We start from the raw sequence: 19,525 nt of genomic DNA, 5'->3' as shown, positions 1-19,525 counted from the left end.
CTCATACTCTGTTTCTCTCTCAAAAATAAACATTTAAAAAAATTTTTTTTAAATTCTAGTTTAATACTCTTTTTTCACTGATGAACTAAAGATCTGACTGGTCTTTTTTTTTTTTTTTCAAACTTCAGTGTATATTTTGAAAGATTATAATTTTAAAAGAGATTATGCTATTGACTAGGAAGAAATGACTTAACTTTTTTAGAAATTTAGTTTGGGGGTGCCTAGGTGGCTCTGTCGGTTAAGTGTCGACTTTGGCTCAGGTCATGATCTCAACAGTTCATGGGTTTGAGTCCCACATCAGGCTCCATGCTGATAGTGCAGAACCTGCTTGGGATTCTCTGTCTCCCTCTCTCTCTGCTTCTCCCCCTCTTGCACACTTTCTCTCTCTCAAAACAAAATTTTAAAATCAAAAAAATAAATTTAGTTTGAAGTTGTGAAAGTTTATTCAGTACAGGTAGTGTTTTCCAGAGTCTCAGAGTGGAATTGTGGGATTTGTTCTTAGCGTTGCCTTGTGTAGGCAAAGCAGAACCAACTTTTCCCTGAATTTAGCAGAGAAAATCAAACGAAAATCGGCCCCTGTTTTGGGTAGAGCAGAAGTTGTCCGTTTTCATATGTGATCCCTCGAAGTTGAGTGAGCTGCTTATTGTAAACAGTTCATCTTGTTTTAGGGCAGGCTCATTGACAGATATGTCAATTACAGAGTCCTTAACATTTTAAGATAATTTTAACAGGATTCTGAATATTTTAAGGTTGGTGATTCATTTTAGGTTCTGGAGATGCCTTCAACTTGAAGTCCTGTGTGGTTTTTTTTGTTGTTCTTTGGGGTTTTGGGTGTGTTTTAACTTTTTTAACATTTATTTATCTCTGAGAGACAGAGAGACCGAGAGCGAGTCAGGGAGGGGCAGAGAGATTGAGACACAGGATCTGAAGCAGGCTCCAGGCTCTGAGCTGTCAGCCCAGAGCCCAATGTGGGGCTTGAACACACAAACCATGAGATCGTGACCTGAGCTGAGGTCGGATGCTTAACCTCCTGAGCCACCCAGGCGCCCCAAAGTCCTGTTTAGGCAACAGATCCAGTTAATATTCTGAAGCTTCCAATTTCCTTTTTTCTTTTGGGGAGACTAAAATACTGATTGTGATAATCATTTAACTTTTTTTCTTAAATGTTTATTTTTGAGAGAGAGAGAGTGACAGAGAGAGGGAGATACAGAATCCAAAGCAGGCTGTACGCTCTGAGCTGTCAGCACAGATCTGGATGTAGGGCTCAAACTCCTAAACCAGAAGATCATGACCTGAGCCGAAGTCAGACGCTCAACCGACTGAGCCACCTGGGCACCCCAATAATCATTTGATTTAATAGTGCTAATATTGTTATTAAATGTGGGACCAAATGACAACCAGAATGGATTGTTTGAAGTAAATGTGCCCTGAACCTTTTCAGGCTGATTTTTGTACGTGTACAAAATTTCTTCCATGTGAACAGTATATTAAGAAGTATAATCCTGAGCTCTGAGAAGAATAGAGGTGGGAATTGTTCAGCTGACCGCTCTCTTTTATCTCATTCCTCCTTCTCCACCTGCTCCTTGTGTACTGTGCCTTTGGAAATGTATAAATATCATATGAAGCTCTTGTTTTTTCAGATATTGACCCTCCCTATTGTGAACATTCTTATTACATGTATACCCATGATGCTGTATCCATTTAGGAAACACAGCAAGCAAAATCACATGTAACCCTAGCACCCAGAGAATTAAATTAAAATTGGGGTAATCCTCTCTTTGTGTTATAAACATATATTTTCTCCCTCCATACACCACTGGGATCTACTCTACTATTTTTTGTAACATGATTATCTCAAGAATATATGGTAGAATATACTGGTATTACCATGTATGCAGAGAATCCCTAAATTAGAAGATCAGCTGGCCAAGTACTGCTTAATATGTTGCTCTTGGGTCCATAAATTTGAAAATGTTCTTTGTGCCCACCATAGTCCTCCCTGTCCTCAGGGTGACAGCAGCCATGCACGCTGAGCTGTCTGGGCAGGGGAGCACACGTAATCCGGGGCTCACCTTTAGTGCACTGCTGAGTTCAGGCAAAAACTCTTCTAAGAAACGCTAAGAAACTTCTAGTATTTGTAATAGAAAGTAGTTTGGAAGAGTAAACAGTACACTGAGAAATGGTGGTCAGTGGTGTTCTTTAAAAAGACTCAGCCTCCTGCACTGACTGTGTTTTAATTAAGTGAAACAAGGGGAATTCTCCCTGCTCACTCCTGCAGGACAGCTATGAGATGCGTGTGCAGGCGTGGTTACGCTTGCTGAGGCTAACGGTGCAGCAGCTCGCCTTTGAATCCTCCTCTCTCCCCTTACTCCTCTCTTGGTTTCCATTTTCTTCCAGGTTAAATGAGTCAGGAAAGGGCTAGCACATAATGAGGTTTGTGTTTCCATGTAAAGAGGCGACATCGCTTTTAATTATCAGTCCACTTAATTCTCTTGGACAGTTCCTCATTAGCCTGTTAGTCTCTCTTAATGCTTATGCTTTTCCCACGTATAAATTCCTACTTTATCTTATTTTATAGCCTATTCTAATATGCGTTTAGTGAGTTCAGCCTATTACATAAGGTATTATAATTTGATGATCTTGAATACTGGCCTGTGGTCAAGTGTTCAGAAGGAGCAGTTTTGCGGTTGGGATGAGTTAGTCCTTAGCTTTGCTTTTTCTGCAGAGAAAAAGAGAAAAACCAGAGATGGTTTTGCACCCGTTTGGCTTTTTGGGTCTTACTTTTTCTTATCTAGAAAGTGATTAATTCCTCCCTCCTGGCATCCCAGTATTCTGCTGGTTGAATTCAGCTGCAAAGCACACGGAGCTCTTTGGAGAGAGAGCATGCTAAATACTTGGTCCCCGTGCTGGTGAGGGAGAAGCCCTGCCCAAATGTGTCCTCGGTCACTGTGGGGGCCCCAAGCCATGAGGTGCTGGAGGAGATCTGAACGGCAAGTGGGTCAGGAGCTGGCCGCCACCACTCCCGTCAGGTCGGAGGGGACCTCTGCTTTTCAAGTCCCCTCTAGCGGTCTCTCCTGACAGCGCCCCAGAGCGGGGAGCTCGGGTCTCTGTGTGTTCTGTTGGTAAATCGAGTCTGTGGGAAGAGCCCAGATCTCCTGTAGCGTCCATTTCCTTTCCTAGGGAGCTTTCCCGTTTCCCCCCTGTCTCCTTTCCTCAGACTTGACTTCCCTCTTCTCCCTTTGGGGCTTGCTGCTGTTTTCCAGGTTGAGTAGACTCTTGCTTCCTGCGCTGCTGACTTTGACTCTTGTGGCAGCCCCTCTGGGCACCTGCCTTCTTTCACTCTCCATATTGTTTCAGACATTCTTTCACTCACTGACTTGTCAGCTACACGTTATTTTTTTTCTCTGTATATATTTGCATTTTTTCTAACCAGAGTCTCATTTTTAGTGTGTCTGTTTGCACTTAACTGGTTTTGGTGTTTGTAACACCTTCCAATTTAGGTTCATCTGCACGTTTAGTGTCTAGTAAGCCAGTTTCTGGCTTAGAATCTAAGTGGCTATCAGTCAGTAGGAGTCTGAGGCTAATCTTCTTTCTATATAGAAGTTAACACAAACTCACTTGAATTCATTTTAAGATAGTCTTTATCGAACTGTAAAATGTGCTTTGCTTTCAATTAAACTTTAAAATTACTGGAAACCTCCTGTTCTTTAGTGGAATTAAACTAATAATTCCCTGAACAAGCAAAATGCTTTTCCTATAAATCCTAACATATAAAAGTAATGCATGTTTATTGGAGAAAAAAATTAGAAGAGAAAGCTAAGCTAAAGAAAGCCATAGATAGCCACTGTTTATAGGTTGGTATATCACTTCAGATCTCTTTTTATATCTTTTTTTCTTTCATTTTATTTTTTAAATGTGGAGCATTTCAGGGGCGCCTGGCTGGCTCAGTTGGTGCAACCTGTGACCGGCGATCTCAGGGCCATGAATTCAAGCCCCATGTTGAGTGTGAAGCCTACTTAAAAATAAAATTAAAATTCATTAATTATGGACAATGTCTGACGTGCACAGAAATACACAGAAATATATGATGAACTCCTCTGTATCCATCAGCCAGTCCCAGGAATTACTCCTCTGTGGTCACTTCCTCCCCACTTACACCACTGCCTCTTCCCCCTCTCCTGCCTGCGTTAATTGAATCACATCCTAATTTCATGTCGTGTCATATGTAAATATTTTAGCAAATATCTATAAAGCATAAACAGTGAGCTTTTAAACACCATAACTGCTGTCAGCACGGTTATACCCCAAAGGGGAGCGACCATACCTTTGCCTCATCATGTTTCTAGTCTTTGTTCAAACTCTCAGTTGTGTCATAACCTTTTTTTTTTTTTAGCAGTTTGTTTGACTGTTGATTCAAATAAGGTCCTTGGTTGCAGTTGGCTTTATATGATAGGGCTGTAGAGTCTCTTACACTTAACATGGAAATTCTTTCTCCAGCTTCCTTTGTCCGTCACAGTTTGTGGAAGAAAATAGGTTATTCTGTAGTTTCCCCCAGCAGTGATTGCTGATTACATCCTGTGAGGTAATTTAATGTGTTCCTTTGCTCTTTGTATTTACAGAAAATTGGTGGCTTGTGTTTATTTTAATGAGACTATACTGTCCATGCTATTCTGTAATCTTTTCTTTGCATAGTAAAATGTATATGATCTTCCAGTGTCATTAACTGTCCTATAAAGTCATTCTCAGGGCTTGCGTATTTCAGCTCCTGAATGTTAGACTTTCAGCCTGTTTCCAGTTTTTCCCTTTCATAAACACAGCTGTGAACAACCTTTCAGCTACATGGTTCATTATTTTGATATTAGGAATGATGGTAAAATACCACAGTTCCGCTGGAGTTTTGGTTCACAAAAGCAAATTTGGTGCTTGCAAATGGCATGAAGGTATTTGATAACTTGGGTCTCCTGTACTCTTTTAAGGCAAAATGGACATATCAAGTTTTTGACCAAAGGAGATAATAATGCGGTTGATGACCGAGGCCTCTATAAACAAGGACAACACTGGCTGGAGAAGAAAGATGTCGTGGGGAGAGCAAGGGGGTGAGTATAGGAGGGGTGTGGATTGAGCGTGAAACGTGGCTGTCTGTCCAGTCGTCTGATCACACACAATTGAATATAATGTTTTGATGCCAGTTCTACCAAATCACCTTGTGTCCTTTGAAAAAGTGTTCTTAGAATACATCTAAAACTTGAGGTACACTGCTCCAGAGGGGAGGAACTGGGATCCAAGGAAAGAATATTAGTGACGAGATGATGATTGGAGTGACAATTTTAAAAATTCATATTTTATTTAATTTGTTCAAGAAATGTTATTGGGCACCTTCCATGTACCCTAATGTCTACCCTGGACTAGTCTCGGGGGGTCCAGGGCAGTGTTGGTCATGCTTCTCGAAACATATTTAAAGAGTTACGTAAATCAGCAACTTAAAGTATCCATCCAAATTAATTTTACCGTGTTTATTTCATACTGTTTTATTCCTAGTCTTAAAACCACTGAGGTCAACTGAAATTAAAAAGTTATATGAAGCCTGTTTATTTCAGATTTTATCAGGAGAACAGATCAGTGGAGGACAGGAATTGTAAGTTGTTGATATGAGGACATACGGAATTGTTACTACCCTCATGTTATTAATAGTATTAACAATAACTCACATTTAAAAAGGCTTACTATGTGCCAGAGACCCATTCTAAATTCTTTACAAGTATTACCTCATTTTAACCTCAGAACAATCTTAATATTTCCATTCTACAGATGAGGAAACGTAGACGAGTTAGGTTGCTTATCCGAGGCCACACTGACGACGCTGTAGGCGCCTGGCTGACTCCAGATCCCACCCTCTTAACCATCCTACCGAAAGTACTGGCGTAATGCTTCTCAAGTGGAGGGCTGCTGGGCCTCACTGTTTAGATGCCACACTGGGCTCTCACCCCTGTCAGACATCCCTTCCTTCTGTAGACACTGGATTCCGAGCGATTCCACTAGCGACCAGGTCACCACGCTGAGTTCTCTTCCCACAGAGAACGCCGTGTGAGAGAGCTGCCTCAGCTCTAGCGGGAGAAGTGTTGGTTTGGGGCCAGAGAGGTGGGAGCAGTATGAGCACTGGTGTGACTGTGTGTGTGCACGTCTCCCATTCAAGGGAACTTCCTTTCCTGTGTTGGAGCTAAACATACCTTTTTTTTTTTTTTTAAAGATTTTACTTATTTTTAAGTGATCTCTACACCCAGGGCACCTGGGTGGCTCAGCCAGTTAGGCGGCTGACTTTGGCTTAGGTCATGATCTCACAGTTTGTGGGTTCGAGCCCCATGTCGAGATGTGCTGACAGCTCAGAGCCTGGAGCCTGCTTTGGACTCTGTGTCTCCCTCTTTCTCTCTGCCCCTCCGTCACTTACGCTCTGTCTCTCTCTCTCAAAAGTAAACAAACATTTTTAAAAATGCTTCAGGTAATCTCTACACCCAACATGGGGCTTGAACTTACAACCCTGAGATCAAGTGTCGCATGCTACACCGACTGAACTAATCGGGTGCCCCAAAACATACTTAAAGTAACTTGTCTTTCTGAAGAATTTTTTAAAAAATCTTTAAGTATATACAGTGTTATTTGTAAAATCCCAACATTGAAGGGTGCCTGGCTGGGTCAGAGATTACTTAAAAGAGATTAAAGAGATTACTTAAAAATAAAATATTTTTATTTATTTTTTAAGTAGACTCCATGCTCAGCGTGAGCCCAGCATGAGGCTTGAACTTGTGACACTGAAATCAAGAGCTGGATGCTCACCCCACTGAGCCACCCAGGTGCCCCCAGTGTAGAGATTACTTAAAATAAAATAAATAAAAATAAAATCTTAAAGAAATAAAATGCCAACATTGAAAATACAGACCTTTTTGTAGCTTTTAATGAAAAGAAGAGCCTGGTAATCTCTGAATTAAATAACTTTCCATCAAGGACAGACATCTGGGACACACATAAGAGGAGCCCAGAACTTTAGCTGCACAGATTTACTTGGCATTGATTATACTCACTTAACCTTGACACCATGGGGCAGAGCACTCCCTTTTGTGGAAATTATGTTTATAAAACACTAAACTGATAATTCAAAGTCAGACTGTACCCGAACCTTCAGAATAACTTTTTTTGCAGGTCAATCTGTGACTGTGACTGTGGTACAAATGTGTTTATACAATAAAAACAAAAAAAAAATTTTTTTTTCAAATAGTTGCACACTAAAAAGTTTTACTCTGAGGCCTAAGGCCCTAAATAAAAACATATTAAAACACTTTTATTGAGATAGAATTCACATATATTAGAAAATAAAATTCACCAGTTAACAGTGCACACAGTTCAACGGGTTTTATTATAGCCACATGGTGACACAGCCGTTACCACTATCTAATCTCAGAACGTGTCCACGCTCCCGAAAGAAAACTCCAGACTCATCTGCAGTCAGTCCCCCTTCCCTTTCTGTGCACCCCCTGGCACCACTAATCCATGTTGTGTCTCTGTGCATTGCCTGTTCTGGGCGTTTTATGTAAACAGGATCTTACAGTATGTGGTCCTCATTTACATCTGGCTTCTTTCAGCTAGCAGAATGTCTTCAAGGCTTGCTCACGCTACAACATGTAATAAAGACAACTGTAGAAAATGAAACTAATATTGAACCAACCAAGTATTTAATAGGAGTGATTCCTTCTAAATTCAGGAAGTTGAAAAACACAAGAGGACCTGTTCGGCAAAGGAAAGTAGAGAGCCCTGGGAGAGAAAGAGGAGAGACTGGCAGAAGAGGAGAGGTGGGGACAGACTGACCGTGAAGAGAGACCTAGAGAGGAGGAGCAGAGTGATGTAGCACTCTGATCACTAAAACCAGTTTTAAGGATGAGGCTTTTCAAATGGACTTTCTCCTGAACTTGAAACATCCTTCTGGTGTAGAAACAAGGGTCCTTTTTAAGTCGGCTCCCAGATAGAGGCCCCTTTTGACAGCTGGAAAAATTATTTTCTCCCAAATATCAGCAGATCGTTCTTCCCTCCCCAGCACCTCCGATCCCAAGAACTGAGAGCTGAGTCTCTGCTACCCCCGTGTGCAGAAGCATTATCTGGGCCCCACCTCCCACAGATGCTCCGACTCCGTAAATCTGGGGGAGATCCGCTATTTTCTAACAGGCTACCCAAGTGGTTCTGACGAAGGAGGCCTAGGTTTTAGGACACATCAACTTATGGAATGAGAGTTTGGGAATGGGGAGAGAGAGAGGATGAGAGAGAGAGAGAGAGAGGTGCGTCCGGTAATGCTGCCAGAAGGGGGAGAGGCAGGCCGGGGTGGGGACAGGAGACAGGGAGTAAGAGTTCTTTAAAGGAAGTGAAGTGTGCCAAAGACAAAATTTCTGTTTTTCAAGCTTGCCTTAAGGCTTTGATATGAGGTGTTATGTGGGAGGTAATTCCTCGTTGTGCACCTTTGGCATGGTGCAAACTCCTGAATAGAAATATCTGGGCTATTTTAAAGTATGCAGAGTTCGGTCTCCGCCTCCGCCCAGCCTCCCTTCGCTAGGACAAGCTCTAGGTCAGTATCATGGAGCCCACTCTGGAGTCCAGCAGTAAAAGAGGAGGAGAAAGAAGAAAGTCACTCATTTGCTAATTGCCATCTCCTTCCACATGGATGGCACCCTGCTAACAACCTTCTCTTTCTCCCCTGAATTCTTAGGAGGTTGAGGAGTATTTTGAGGGGAGAAGTGAAGTCCTGGAGCACATGAGATCTTCCAAGGGAAAGGGAAGAAGAGAGTCCTGGACATTCAAACCTTCAGTCAGGCCGTATTTACTAGATGCCTGCGACTGTGTGCAAGCTGTTTGGCCTTGAGGACACGCTGGGGAGCGAGACCAGCATCGTTTTGGCCCTTTCAGAGCGTAGAGTAGGAGAGACAGACGCTATACAGCTAGTTGTGCAACTAATGATGTCATAAAAAATGTTGGGGGCACCTGGGTGGCTCAGTCTGTTAAGCGTTCGACTCTTGTTTGCAATTCAAGTCATGATCTTGTGGTTCGTGGGTTTGAGCCCCATGTCGGGCTCTGTGCTGACAGTGCAGAGCCTGCTTGAGATTCTCTCTCACTCTGCCCTATCCCCAAATAAGTAAATAAAATTTTTTTAAAACGTGCTAAAGACTTCAGAGAAAATATAGGAGGTCTATGAGATTATTTAACAGTGGTTTTACCTAGTTTAGGGGATTAACTTTAGGGGCAAGGGGCAAGAAGGACTAGTGAAAAAAACCAAAGGGACAGCAGCCAAGAGGTAGGTTAGAAGAATGGATTTGTGGTGTGTTAGGGAAACCGAGGAGGAAGGGATTTCAAGGGAAGTTTGTGATCCTCAAAATCCAGTTCTGTAGAGATGCAAAGGAAGGCGGGAGGTGAGACTGGTCTGCTGCATGTGGTGATTTGAACTGTGCTGGAAAAAGTTTCAGGATTCAGAGAGCCAGAGCCAGATTACACGTGGTTAACAAATGAGAGGGTGGTGAAATCTTAAGTACCGAAGGGGAGCTCTTTCGCTCTCTTTTTGGACACTTGACATGAAGTACCTTGTAGTGACCTGGCTGTGTGTGCCTTGTCTGCCCAGCTCATAACCGCTCTCTTCAGGTGATGACCGCAAACCCAGCCCCAAGTGCTGAATCTGCACGTGGCATGAGCGTCACCATCTTGTGGCCCAAGACGATAGATCTGGTGTTGGCTCTTGGCCCCAGAAGCCATGGAGCTCAGGCACGCGTGTCTGTTTCCTCATCTATAAAATGGTGACATTCCTAACTTCCTTGTCACATGAATGGTTGAAAGGATCTTCTAGGACAGTCTGTACGAATGGACTTTGTGAACTGGAAGTTAGTTTTCTGTGGAAGATACTGAGACTATTTGGTAAATGAGAATGGCTACTTAGGAAGTTCTGTGATGATCAGTTTTTTTGTTTGTTTATTTGTTTAGATTTGTTCCTTATATCGGGATTGTGACGATCCTCATGAATGACTACCCTAAATTTAAGGTAAGAGCCTGTACTATATGTTTCATTAAAAATGTGATCTTTTAGGGCTCCTGAGTGGCTCGGTTGGTTGAGCATCTGACTCCTGATCTCGGCCTAGCTCATGATCCCCAAGTAGTGGGATTGAGCCCTGTGTTGGGCTCTCTGCTGAGCATAGAGCCTACTTGAGATTCTGTCTCTCTTTCCCTCCGTTCCTCTCCCAGCTCACATTCTCCTTCTCGCTCTCAAGTTTAAAAAAAAAAAAAAAATATATATATATATATATATACATATACATACGTATATGATCTTTTGCTTAATTTTCGAAAACTATTAAATGGATTACAGGCTACTTGGATAATTTAGTAATTTATCATGGCCACAAAGACCCACTTATTCATCAACTCCGAGGACGTGTAAACTTGTAAAAGCGTCTCTGACTTGTGATGTTCTGTGTTTATTTTCCAGTACGCAGTACTCTTTTTGCTGGGTTTATTTGTGCTGGTCCATCGTGAGTAAGAAGTCTGCCTTGCTGTTCCTGGAAGATGCCCTACTTTTTGTTACTGAATGTTTGGAGTAGATACTGGTCTGTGATTGGTGGAGTGGAGAACGCTCATGTCGGCGCTTCTTGGTAGCAATGGTTTGCATTAGCTTCTGTTTCCACGCCAGGGTATGTGTGGGCGGGTGCATGGGCACCATGGCGCGCACTCGAGGGGACTCGCAATCACAGGATTTCATATGTTGTCATTGTCACACTTTCACATTTTTGTACATCAGTGAATTTTTTATATTAAAAGGTTGAGCCAAAGCCCCCAGTGTTTGTATTTTGAAGCCAAGCTTCACTTCTAAAGTGCCTACAGAGTTCTGTAAATGCGAATGCAGCTCTGCACGAGTCTGAACCCGTCATTCCTCCCTATGAAGTGGGAATGGCATATACCGAGGTGGTCGTGAGTCTTAACTTTTCAAATTTTAAATAAAAGACTTTGCATATCGAATCCCTTATCCCTGACTTGTGTTTGTTGGGAAGGCTTCGCCTTCCTCTGCTTGTTCCTAGCACCCCTTGGGGAGATACAGACTTTAATGTGAAGAAGGTTGTCCTGATCCTAACAACTTTTGGGTTGTTTGTTTGTGTGTGTTTTGTTTTTGCTTTTGTGGAGCAGGGGTGCCCATTGACATTCATAGGAAATCTCTTAGCCATAAAATTGATTCCTCACTAGGGTGTGACTCAGATGTGCAGAGACGCAGTGTGTGTTGCTGGAAGGTTCAGAAACTCCTGGCTGTGCTGTAGAGGCTCCGACCCTTTGCTACACTGAGACCCTCTCAGCCCTTTCTACACGGTGGCAGTGCCTTTCAGCATCTGGAGGGAGCCGGTGGGAGGGGCTGGAGGCCAAGCGTGCCGCTTGCTTTCTAAAAACCCCTTTGCCTGAACCTGTTCTCTTAAGTGCCTGGCTTCGCTTTCCTCTGATGCAGACTTCAGGAAGGCAAGGTTCAAAGTGGTGAATGCCAGGCCCTGTTGTGTTTTTCTTCCAACATGGAGGCGGTTAGGGAAATGGCCAGCATAGGGTAAGCCAGCGTGTTTTTAAGTACAAAGTACTCTTGATTCTTTTTGTTCTCTTCTTGTATTAATGTGAAACCTGAAAGTAAGCACATTTTCTGTGTGGGGCTAAATGAGCAGGTTCCAGTGTTTGCTCAGCTGAGGTGGATCAGCTGAAGTAGGAATCCATCCACACTTTAACGCTAATGGAATTACCGTTAAAAAGCAGAGATAATTTAAAAATAAGAACAGTTAATCTTCTGAAGCTCTCCCTTATAGGGAGTAGTGCCATCCTAAATCCATTACGTAGGCTTTAGCCTTTAGACTTTGGATGTGGGCTCTTAATGATTCAGCCGAGTATGAAACTCGGCAAATCCCTGCTAACAAGTGCTTCTTTGAATCCGCCTGTGAGGCTTATATTGTACTTACGTTTTCTCCCGCGCCACGAGAGTGTGGCAGCCGTCTCCCGTGTGTAGAATGCTAGAAAATTGCTCTTCGCTCCATCTCTTCCCCCACTGGCAGAGGACGGGGGTAACTGCTTGGCCTAACTGCCCAGGCTCCCTTCTGTAGTGTCCTTTCCGGGACTACCCTGGAGAAGTAGGGTGCTTCGCTGCCCGAGGCTGGGATCCTGGGTGCTTTATGGTCCTAGCGTGCCTGCGTGTAAGCATGCTCATACTTGTGTCTTCAGCTCTCCAGATATCTCCTCCGTACACGCTTACACAGTTAAAACATTAATATTTTCCTCATTTGCATATTTTTATATTTTTGTTTTGTTTTTTTGTTTTTCCTCCTTTGCTGGGTGCTCTAGCTGGAGGCAACAGCTGAGTTTTTCTGAGAAGTAACCAGATCATTCAGGAATATTTGAATTACTCTACTAGCCAAAAATAAAGATTATTCTGGGAGAGAGGTTTTATGTTGTCAGTTTTTATAGTGTCTCGTTTAGTGCTAACACCTGAGACTTAAAGCTGGGTGATTATATTATTAGTGTGATATGTTTGTTTGTTTTTTAATATTTTATTTATTTTTGAGAGAGAGAGAGAGACAGCATGAGCAGTGGAGGGTCAGAATCCGAAGACAGGCTCCAGGCTCTGAGCTGTCAGCACAGAGCCCAACGCAGGGCTCGAACCCACGAACCATGAGATCATGACCTGAGCTGAAGTTGGACGCTCAACCGACTGAGCCACCCAGGTGCCCCAGTGTGATATGTTTTAAACGCTCTTCAAGAATGGCTGACACCAGAGATGGTCACCTTGGTGTCACCTTGGTGGAACGATAAGTTGTTTGGGATTTGGCCGGGCTAGTGGGGAGTTGGAAGGCTCGCCCGTTGGGAGTGTCAGGGATCTGAGCAGTGAAGATCAGCAGAACTTCAAGTGAGAATTTGATCTTGGGGTTGCCTCTTGGCTGTGACTCATCCACTGTCACCAGCCCAGCGAGTAATTCTCTACAGGTTCTTCACAAATACCCGTCCTCACTTCTAGTCCAGGTCTCTCTGTTCCCTCTGGACACTTACGCTTGACTGTCCCCTCTTTAAACTGAAGCTCATAGCCGTTCCTGCAAACTCCCCTTCCAGATTTCGCCTTTTCTTTGCAGGAGCAGTCACGTCGATTTTTCATTTTCCCACCATGTTTAGTCACTTACAAGTCCTACATTTACCCCTTTCATTCCACCTCTCTTTGCCATCGCCTGAATCCAGGAACACAGTCAGTGGCTCCCTTCGTTTGGTGACTGTGTCTCCGTTTGTGAATAGTCTGTGCCTATTGAAGATCATTTCCGCTTGTTCATTAGTTTTAGTGCCCCGTTTAAGAAGTGTCTCTTTTGGGACCATAGACGGTGTGTGAATTTGTGGACATGGCCGCAAGTTCCCCCGTCAAACTGCAGGCTCCAGTGGAGGGGCGCTGTTTTGTAGACGCTGTTCTGTGCTGTCCTGGTAGCATCCAGGAACTCGCACTAAATGTTCGGTGTGACCTCGTTGGGGCCAGAGGCAGTGACTTAGGGCAGCGTTGCTGCTGAGCTGTGATTGTGGGGCAGAGCCTGTGAATCATTGAAGTGATTTGCACCTTCCTGTTATTTAGGAAGCCCATTATCTTGGTCTTGCCCAATTTGAATCTGAAAACTTTCTCTCTCCATGGTTCCATTTAAATAGCATGTTCCCTTTCTAGAATTTTTTATGTTAATCCTGTTTTCTTCCCTTTTGTGTTCCGTCCTTGAGCGACTCCTGCATTTTCTTTCTCAGTGGGAGAAGCATTGGTGTTTGTCACCTTTCTTAAGGAGTCCCAGGCTTCTCTGAGGGCCTAGGCTGAGAGTAGGGCTCTGTGACCCTCACGTGCGTATCTTGGTCATTTCCTCCCATGTGTCACCAAGTCCATACAGCCTCCAAGGACAATGTGGGGGGGGCTATCTCAGCATCTCAGGGCACCCTTCTTATGACGTTTAGTGCCGTTGAGCTTCCGGAATGATCCAGCTGATTCTAGCTGGTTAAATGGACTGTCCACCTTCTGCAAGGTGCTCCTGTCAGTGGGGATGGCCAATTGAGACTGTTTTCTGGCAAAGTGTGTCTTTGTTAGCATTCTCCCTTACTGGAACTAGAAGTAATATCAGGTAGACTTTTAAAAATAAACAAATATGACCCTTCACACACAAGTGTTGAGTCTCGGCATAGAAGGAATTCTGTGTAACCAAGAAATGTTCATTAAAAACTAGAGTATGTAGGAGTTATTTTAAAAAAATCACGAAGACCTTGCCTTCCGAGTGTCATGCAGCCTTGTAGGCCCTCGGGACGCGTTCCGGTCTCAGCTCTGCCACCCTCGACACTGGGCTCAGCGGATGGGCATCCAGCCTTTGCTCATGCTGGTCCCTCCGCCTGCAGTGCCCGCTCACCTCTGCCCCTGCTAACAGCTCTCTCACTCAGCAGACTCTTACTGAGCACCTAGTCTGTGCCACATCTGGTCCTGCCCCTGGGGGTACAAAGGTGAGCAAGGCGAGGAACCGCTGGGAGCTCCGTGCCGTAACCGGAGAGACATGTGAACAGTTTTTCCACGTAGGATCGTAAGCAGATGTCCAGATGCTGAGGGAGCTCAGAAGAGGAGTGTGTTTTATTCTCAGCTAAGCTCTTGAGTCTATAGTGCTTCCTGCTCGGTACCGTCAGGACTCTGTTCATGCCCTATTTTTTTCTTGTTTTCCCAACCCCCCGCACCCAGTCGTCCACATCCTCCTTAACAGTGTTCTCAGAGTGGTATGTCGTGTGTGTGTGTCCCATATGTGTGTGTGTGTGTGTGTGTGTCTCGTGTGCGTGTGTGTGCCTCGTGTGCGTGTGTGTGTATGTGTCCGTCCGTCCCATATCCCGACTGGCCCCGGAGAGGCGCGAAGACAGGGCCAGCCTCTGGCTCGTCCTTGTAGATCCTCTCCTCCCTGTCACAGTGCTTTGCACGTCTTAAATTTATTGATTGATAAATAATAAATAAATAAATGAACAAGTCCAGAAGGATTTTTTCCCGGAAGGGCTTGGAGCTGCTCATAAAGAGAGGCTGGCACTGTGTGAATAGATACAACCTAACTGAAGAGTCCGGGGTGGAACCAGGCGTGGGGAGAGGTGGGAGAGGAAAGGACGAAATGAGAGGTGACGTTAGTGCTCACCAGACACGTCAGACGCTACGCCATCTGCCAGAGGAGACCGGTAGCCTTGGGTCACAGCTCCTTCTGGCTCGTGTAAAGAGGGAGACCGTCCTCTCTGTGCCTTATGGGATGGGCATAAAATGGAACGAACAACAACAATAAAAAAACCTTGTAATGATACCCGAGGACCAGGATGCCTGTCTTCTGGGACCCGCTGCAGGGCGCTGTGTGACGGATGCTCTGCAGTGCTTTCTGTGTTAAGGAGCCTCGTGATTCCACGGAACTGTTTCAGAGAACGTTCTGGGGTACAGGCGTGGTCGGCCGCTCTGCAGAGAGACACCGCCCAACACTGGCTACCCATCTAGCCAGTCGGGAACCCCAGGCACCTTTCCTGTAGAATGGTGTTCCTTAATCTTTCAAAACTCATGGCCTCTTTTAAGAAACATAAAACCTCTTCCCTCTTCTCCATTCTGACTAACTCTCCCTCGGGCCTGTTATATCCTACCTCCATCCTCATCAGCAAAGACTATTTTCTCTTGCTTTTTCTCAAGTTTATATTATAAAAACAAGAGTTACTTCTTTCTCATATGCAGTTATATTATATTGAATATATATATACCATATATATGGAGAGAGAATATGACTTTTAAACTATAAATCCCTATTCTACCAATCTTAGGAGTTTCTGGAATGGTCCCTACTCTTGGGTAAGAATCATTTCCTGAGTTGGAGGTGCCTGGGTGGCTCAGTCAGTTGGGCGTCCAACTTCAGGTCAGGATCTCAAGGTTTGTGGGCTCAAACCCCGCTCTGACAGCCCCCTGCTCAGAGCCTGGAGCCTGCTTCAGATTCTGTGTCTCCCCCTCTCTCTGCCCCTCCCATACTCATGCTCTGTCTCTCTCTGTCTCAATAATAAAAATGTTAAAAACAAAAAGAATCATTTCCCTAGAACCTTTCCTTTAATTAGCTAGTTTATTTAGATTGATAAGCTGGATTCCAGCTTTAAACCAAGGAGTCTGGTTAAAAGAGTTTTACTGTGGATTTGTGTCAGGCGTGCAAGGAAATCAATGGCATCAGACTTGATCAAAGTGGTCAACCTGACAACTTATTTAAACGAAAAAGAGAAGATACTCTAGAGTATGTTTCATGGAATGGGCCAAAAGTTGAGGTCGATATGCCAGCCTTTTGGTCTGCCAGGCAGCTGGCAGGATGACAGGCATTTTGCTGACCGCGGTGTCAACTCAGTTTTAGTGGCTGCCCGGGGACCCCTGCCTCCCCTGTAATGGGCTTCCGATGTGAAGCAGGCTTTGCTTTTCCAGGACCCAGCTACTAAGGCCGGGTACTTAGAATCTGCCCTGTGCTCTGCTAAGTGCTTTTGAGTTTATGACAGATTTGTATTTTCTCTCATTTAGTCTTCAGAATAAATTCCATTTTACAAAAGAGAAACCAGAAGTTAAGAGACCTACCTGTTGCTGTTCTCATGTCACGATATTAGGGCTCCTCACCCTTTCCTTGTACCTCCGTAGTATCTAATGAGACGTTTCATTGGGAGTAGATCCCACACCTGCAGGCCCCCTGGGAATTCCTTAGAGGCTCCAGGCTGTCCCCCCGTGGGCTTGCCCGGATGCGCACACCGGTCAGACGGAGTGAGCTGCTCAGGCAGGTCTCCAAGCAGCGACACCTCTCTGGACTTTAAGGAGTATTTCTTTCAGTTACTGAATGTCCCCCTGAAATACGTGACCCAAATACTGATGAGTGCTGGGCCGGGGCCGCTCCCTTTCTCGTCAGATGGAGCGATTTTCTTTCTCTGAATATTGCCTTAAACCATTCTGTGTTTTGTCAGTTTCAGCTTCTGAGGTATTTCCTTACTAACGGTTAATGTCCGGATTTTCTAGCTCATCCTTCTGTGCTCCCTCCGGCTCTGAGAAATTGTATCCTCTAGCCTGATTCTCTTTCCCTCCTCTTAGGTTCTGCTGTTTTCCCAACAGTACAGGGCTTTCCCCTCCTGACGCGGTAGAGCAGGAGCTGAGACCGCTGAGGGTGGCCCGCGCAGGCGGGGACCTGCGCTCTAGGGCTTCCCACCAGTGACCCCACAGCGCCCTTTTCTTGAGCAGCTGTGCGTTTGCTGCCTTTCCTTTTCACCGGGCTCGTGTGTGTCTAATGTTTAAGTTTCTGCTTTTCGCTTCCTCTGTTGTCCTCTGCACCTTTCACGTGCGTGAAGTCTGCTCTGGTTTTTCCCCATTTGTTTAGTTTCTGTGCAACTAACACGCTTTGTCCTTGCGTTAACCCATCTATAAAATGGGCATAATACCAGTCTTTACTACGTCAAAGTAGTGTTGGCGATCAAAGGAGCGTGCAAGTAAGCAGTTTTGGAAAGCAACAAAAAAGATGCAGTTGTGAAAAGATGTTGCTTGTAATCGGTCCTAACTTAATGAAAATCTAGCAAAGAGTAATACGTGTGGTCCTGTATTTCAAGCCATCTTTGATTAAAAACCATGGTGCGGTTTAAATGTTTTGTCGGCATTGGATGTGACAGGACTGGCCCTGTATGTTCCACCCCTTCATCATCTGGATTGTCTTATGACTCTTCTCTGCGTCTTCTGTGATTGTCCTTGAATGTGAGAGACACCTGGGAAGGGCCCACTGTGAGCGCTGAGGAGCTTCTCCGTGAGCCCCCATATGATTCACTGTCAAGTCTTCCCAGTGGGATGGGGGCCCTTAGACTTCCCTCGCCGTCACAGTAGACTTGGGAAACAGGCCGCGGGCACTTGAGGTCTTCGTTCTAAACTCAGAGCCTAGCACACCCCCTGGGGCATCGAGCTTGGAAGTGCTATCTGGGGCAGGCCACCCTCTCTGCTGTGCCTAATGCTGCCCATTCCTGGGACAGGGTTTTATGCTGATGGTGGCGCTGCCACCCTACTGCTTTCTCCAGCGTCCTCAGGGTCCCTGGCTTGCTGTGCTAGCCTGACAGATAACATAATCCCACTGGGGCACCTGGGGACAGTCTTGGTGCTGTGTTTGGAGCTGTGAACCCATGCGGTGACAGAGGGGGCTTGACTGGAGTATAAATGAACCGGTCAGAGCAGAACCCATGGTCCCAGGGTCACCTGCAGAAGCGAGGGCAAACCCTAAATTCAGTGCCTGCTCCCTTTCTCCCCTGAGAAATCTAAACCAACTTTTAGATGGTTACACTTTGATGGTGAAATGGGAGTGGGTGTGGTTTAAGGAAATAGCATCTGCCCCTCATGACTTTGGGGGCCTGATAGAGTGATCCAAGCAGACCCAAAGTCTGATTCTGGTGTGACGTCTGGGCGACTGACTCAACCTCTGAGCCTGTTTCCTTGGCACTTTATGAGAGATAAACCTACCAAATAAGGTTCCTTCAAGCATTTAAGCAAAGCACTCCATACCAGCTCGTGTTGTGTTCCCACTGATTTCTATATCCGTGGGCCAGAGAGAGGGAGGGGGTCACAGAGGGAATTGTTATGATGGGAAGGTGATAAGAGCTATATCTGTACACCACAGCTCGACAGTGACAAGAATGCAGAGAGGTGTAAATGCCAGGGTGGGGAGTGTGAAGCAAGGAGATTGCGGGGAAAAAGCCAGGGCCAGAAATGGAGTACCCCTGTCCTGGATGTCAGTTCCTGGGAACTCGGCATGACAGCCAGCCTCTCATATACGCTTCCCTGTCTGGGATGGAGGAAGCACCATTACTGAGCCACGCTGGAGGGGTAGCTTCTGCCACAGCCACGCAGTACAGTGTTGCAGGGAAGAGCCCTGAACCCCGGGGCTGGTCCGCACCCCACACTCTCCCATCATTCACTCCTTTGGTGCTCCGTTTCTCCGGTGAGATGGTAAACTCCCTTGGCAGCAGGGAATTATCCTCTGTCTCCCCTCCTGTGCCCAGCTTGCTCCTGAACATTGGTGTTTAGTGAACCTTTAAGCAAAAATAAATGTATACTGTGGAGCAGTGTCTTATTAAGTGATGCCACTGACCCCAAAAGTTCTTTCCAAGACAGGTGTGGACTTGGGAGGAGGAGAGTGCTGGCTGTGAGGGCCGTCTGCAAGACTGCTGCTTCCTGCCACAACGTGACTGTGCTAAAAAATGTAAAATTATTAAAAACGGGGCAACATGGTTATTACTGTTTTACAGCAGAAGAAAGCGAGGTTCAGTGAAGCCACACGGTTTATATATGAACTCCTGGTCTGGTGCTCTTTCCACTCCCCTGACCCAGAGATCCGCCTCTCGCTGAAGCCATAGGCTGGTCTCCCCCAAATAGAACGTCCATTCCTGGGGTGCAGCGTCCTCACTATCCCCCCATCCCTTGTTCCGCATTGCCCAC

The 19,525-nt window shown here is 45.2% G+C and overlaps 1 protein-coding gene across 1 annotated transcript in view; it reads left to right on the top strand.

Moving 5' to 3' along the window:
* The window catches only part of SEC11A (SEC11 homolog A, signal peptidase complex subunit), a 41,033-nt gene extending 29,999 nt beyond the window's left edge, over positions 1 to 11,034 (top strand). The window contains exons 4-6 of the mRNA XM_039217279.1: positions 4,977 to 5,096; positions 10,006 to 10,063; positions 10,508 to 11,034. Coding sequence (XP_039073210.1) covers positions 4,977 to 5,096; positions 10,006 to 10,063; positions 10,508 to 10,558 — 229 coding nt within the window. The 3' untranslated portion in view covers positions 10,559 to 11,034. The remainder of the gene's footprint in view (positions 1 to 4,976; positions 5,097 to 10,005; positions 10,064 to 10,507) is intronic.
* Positions 11,035 to 19,525: the final 8,491 nt, after the last annotated feature.

This window comes from Hyaena hyaena, unplaced genomic scaffold (genome assembly GCF_003009895.1).
Source record: "Hyaena hyaena isolate Hyena2069 unplaced genomic scaffold, ASM300989v1 scaffold_13, whole genome shotgun sequence".
Classification (NCBI taxonomy): Eukaryota; Metazoa; Chordata; class Mammalia; order Carnivora; family Hyaenidae; genus Hyaena; species Hyaena hyaena.
Note: the sequence above shows the minus strand (reverse complement) of the source record. Positions and strands in the feature narration are given on the sequence as shown.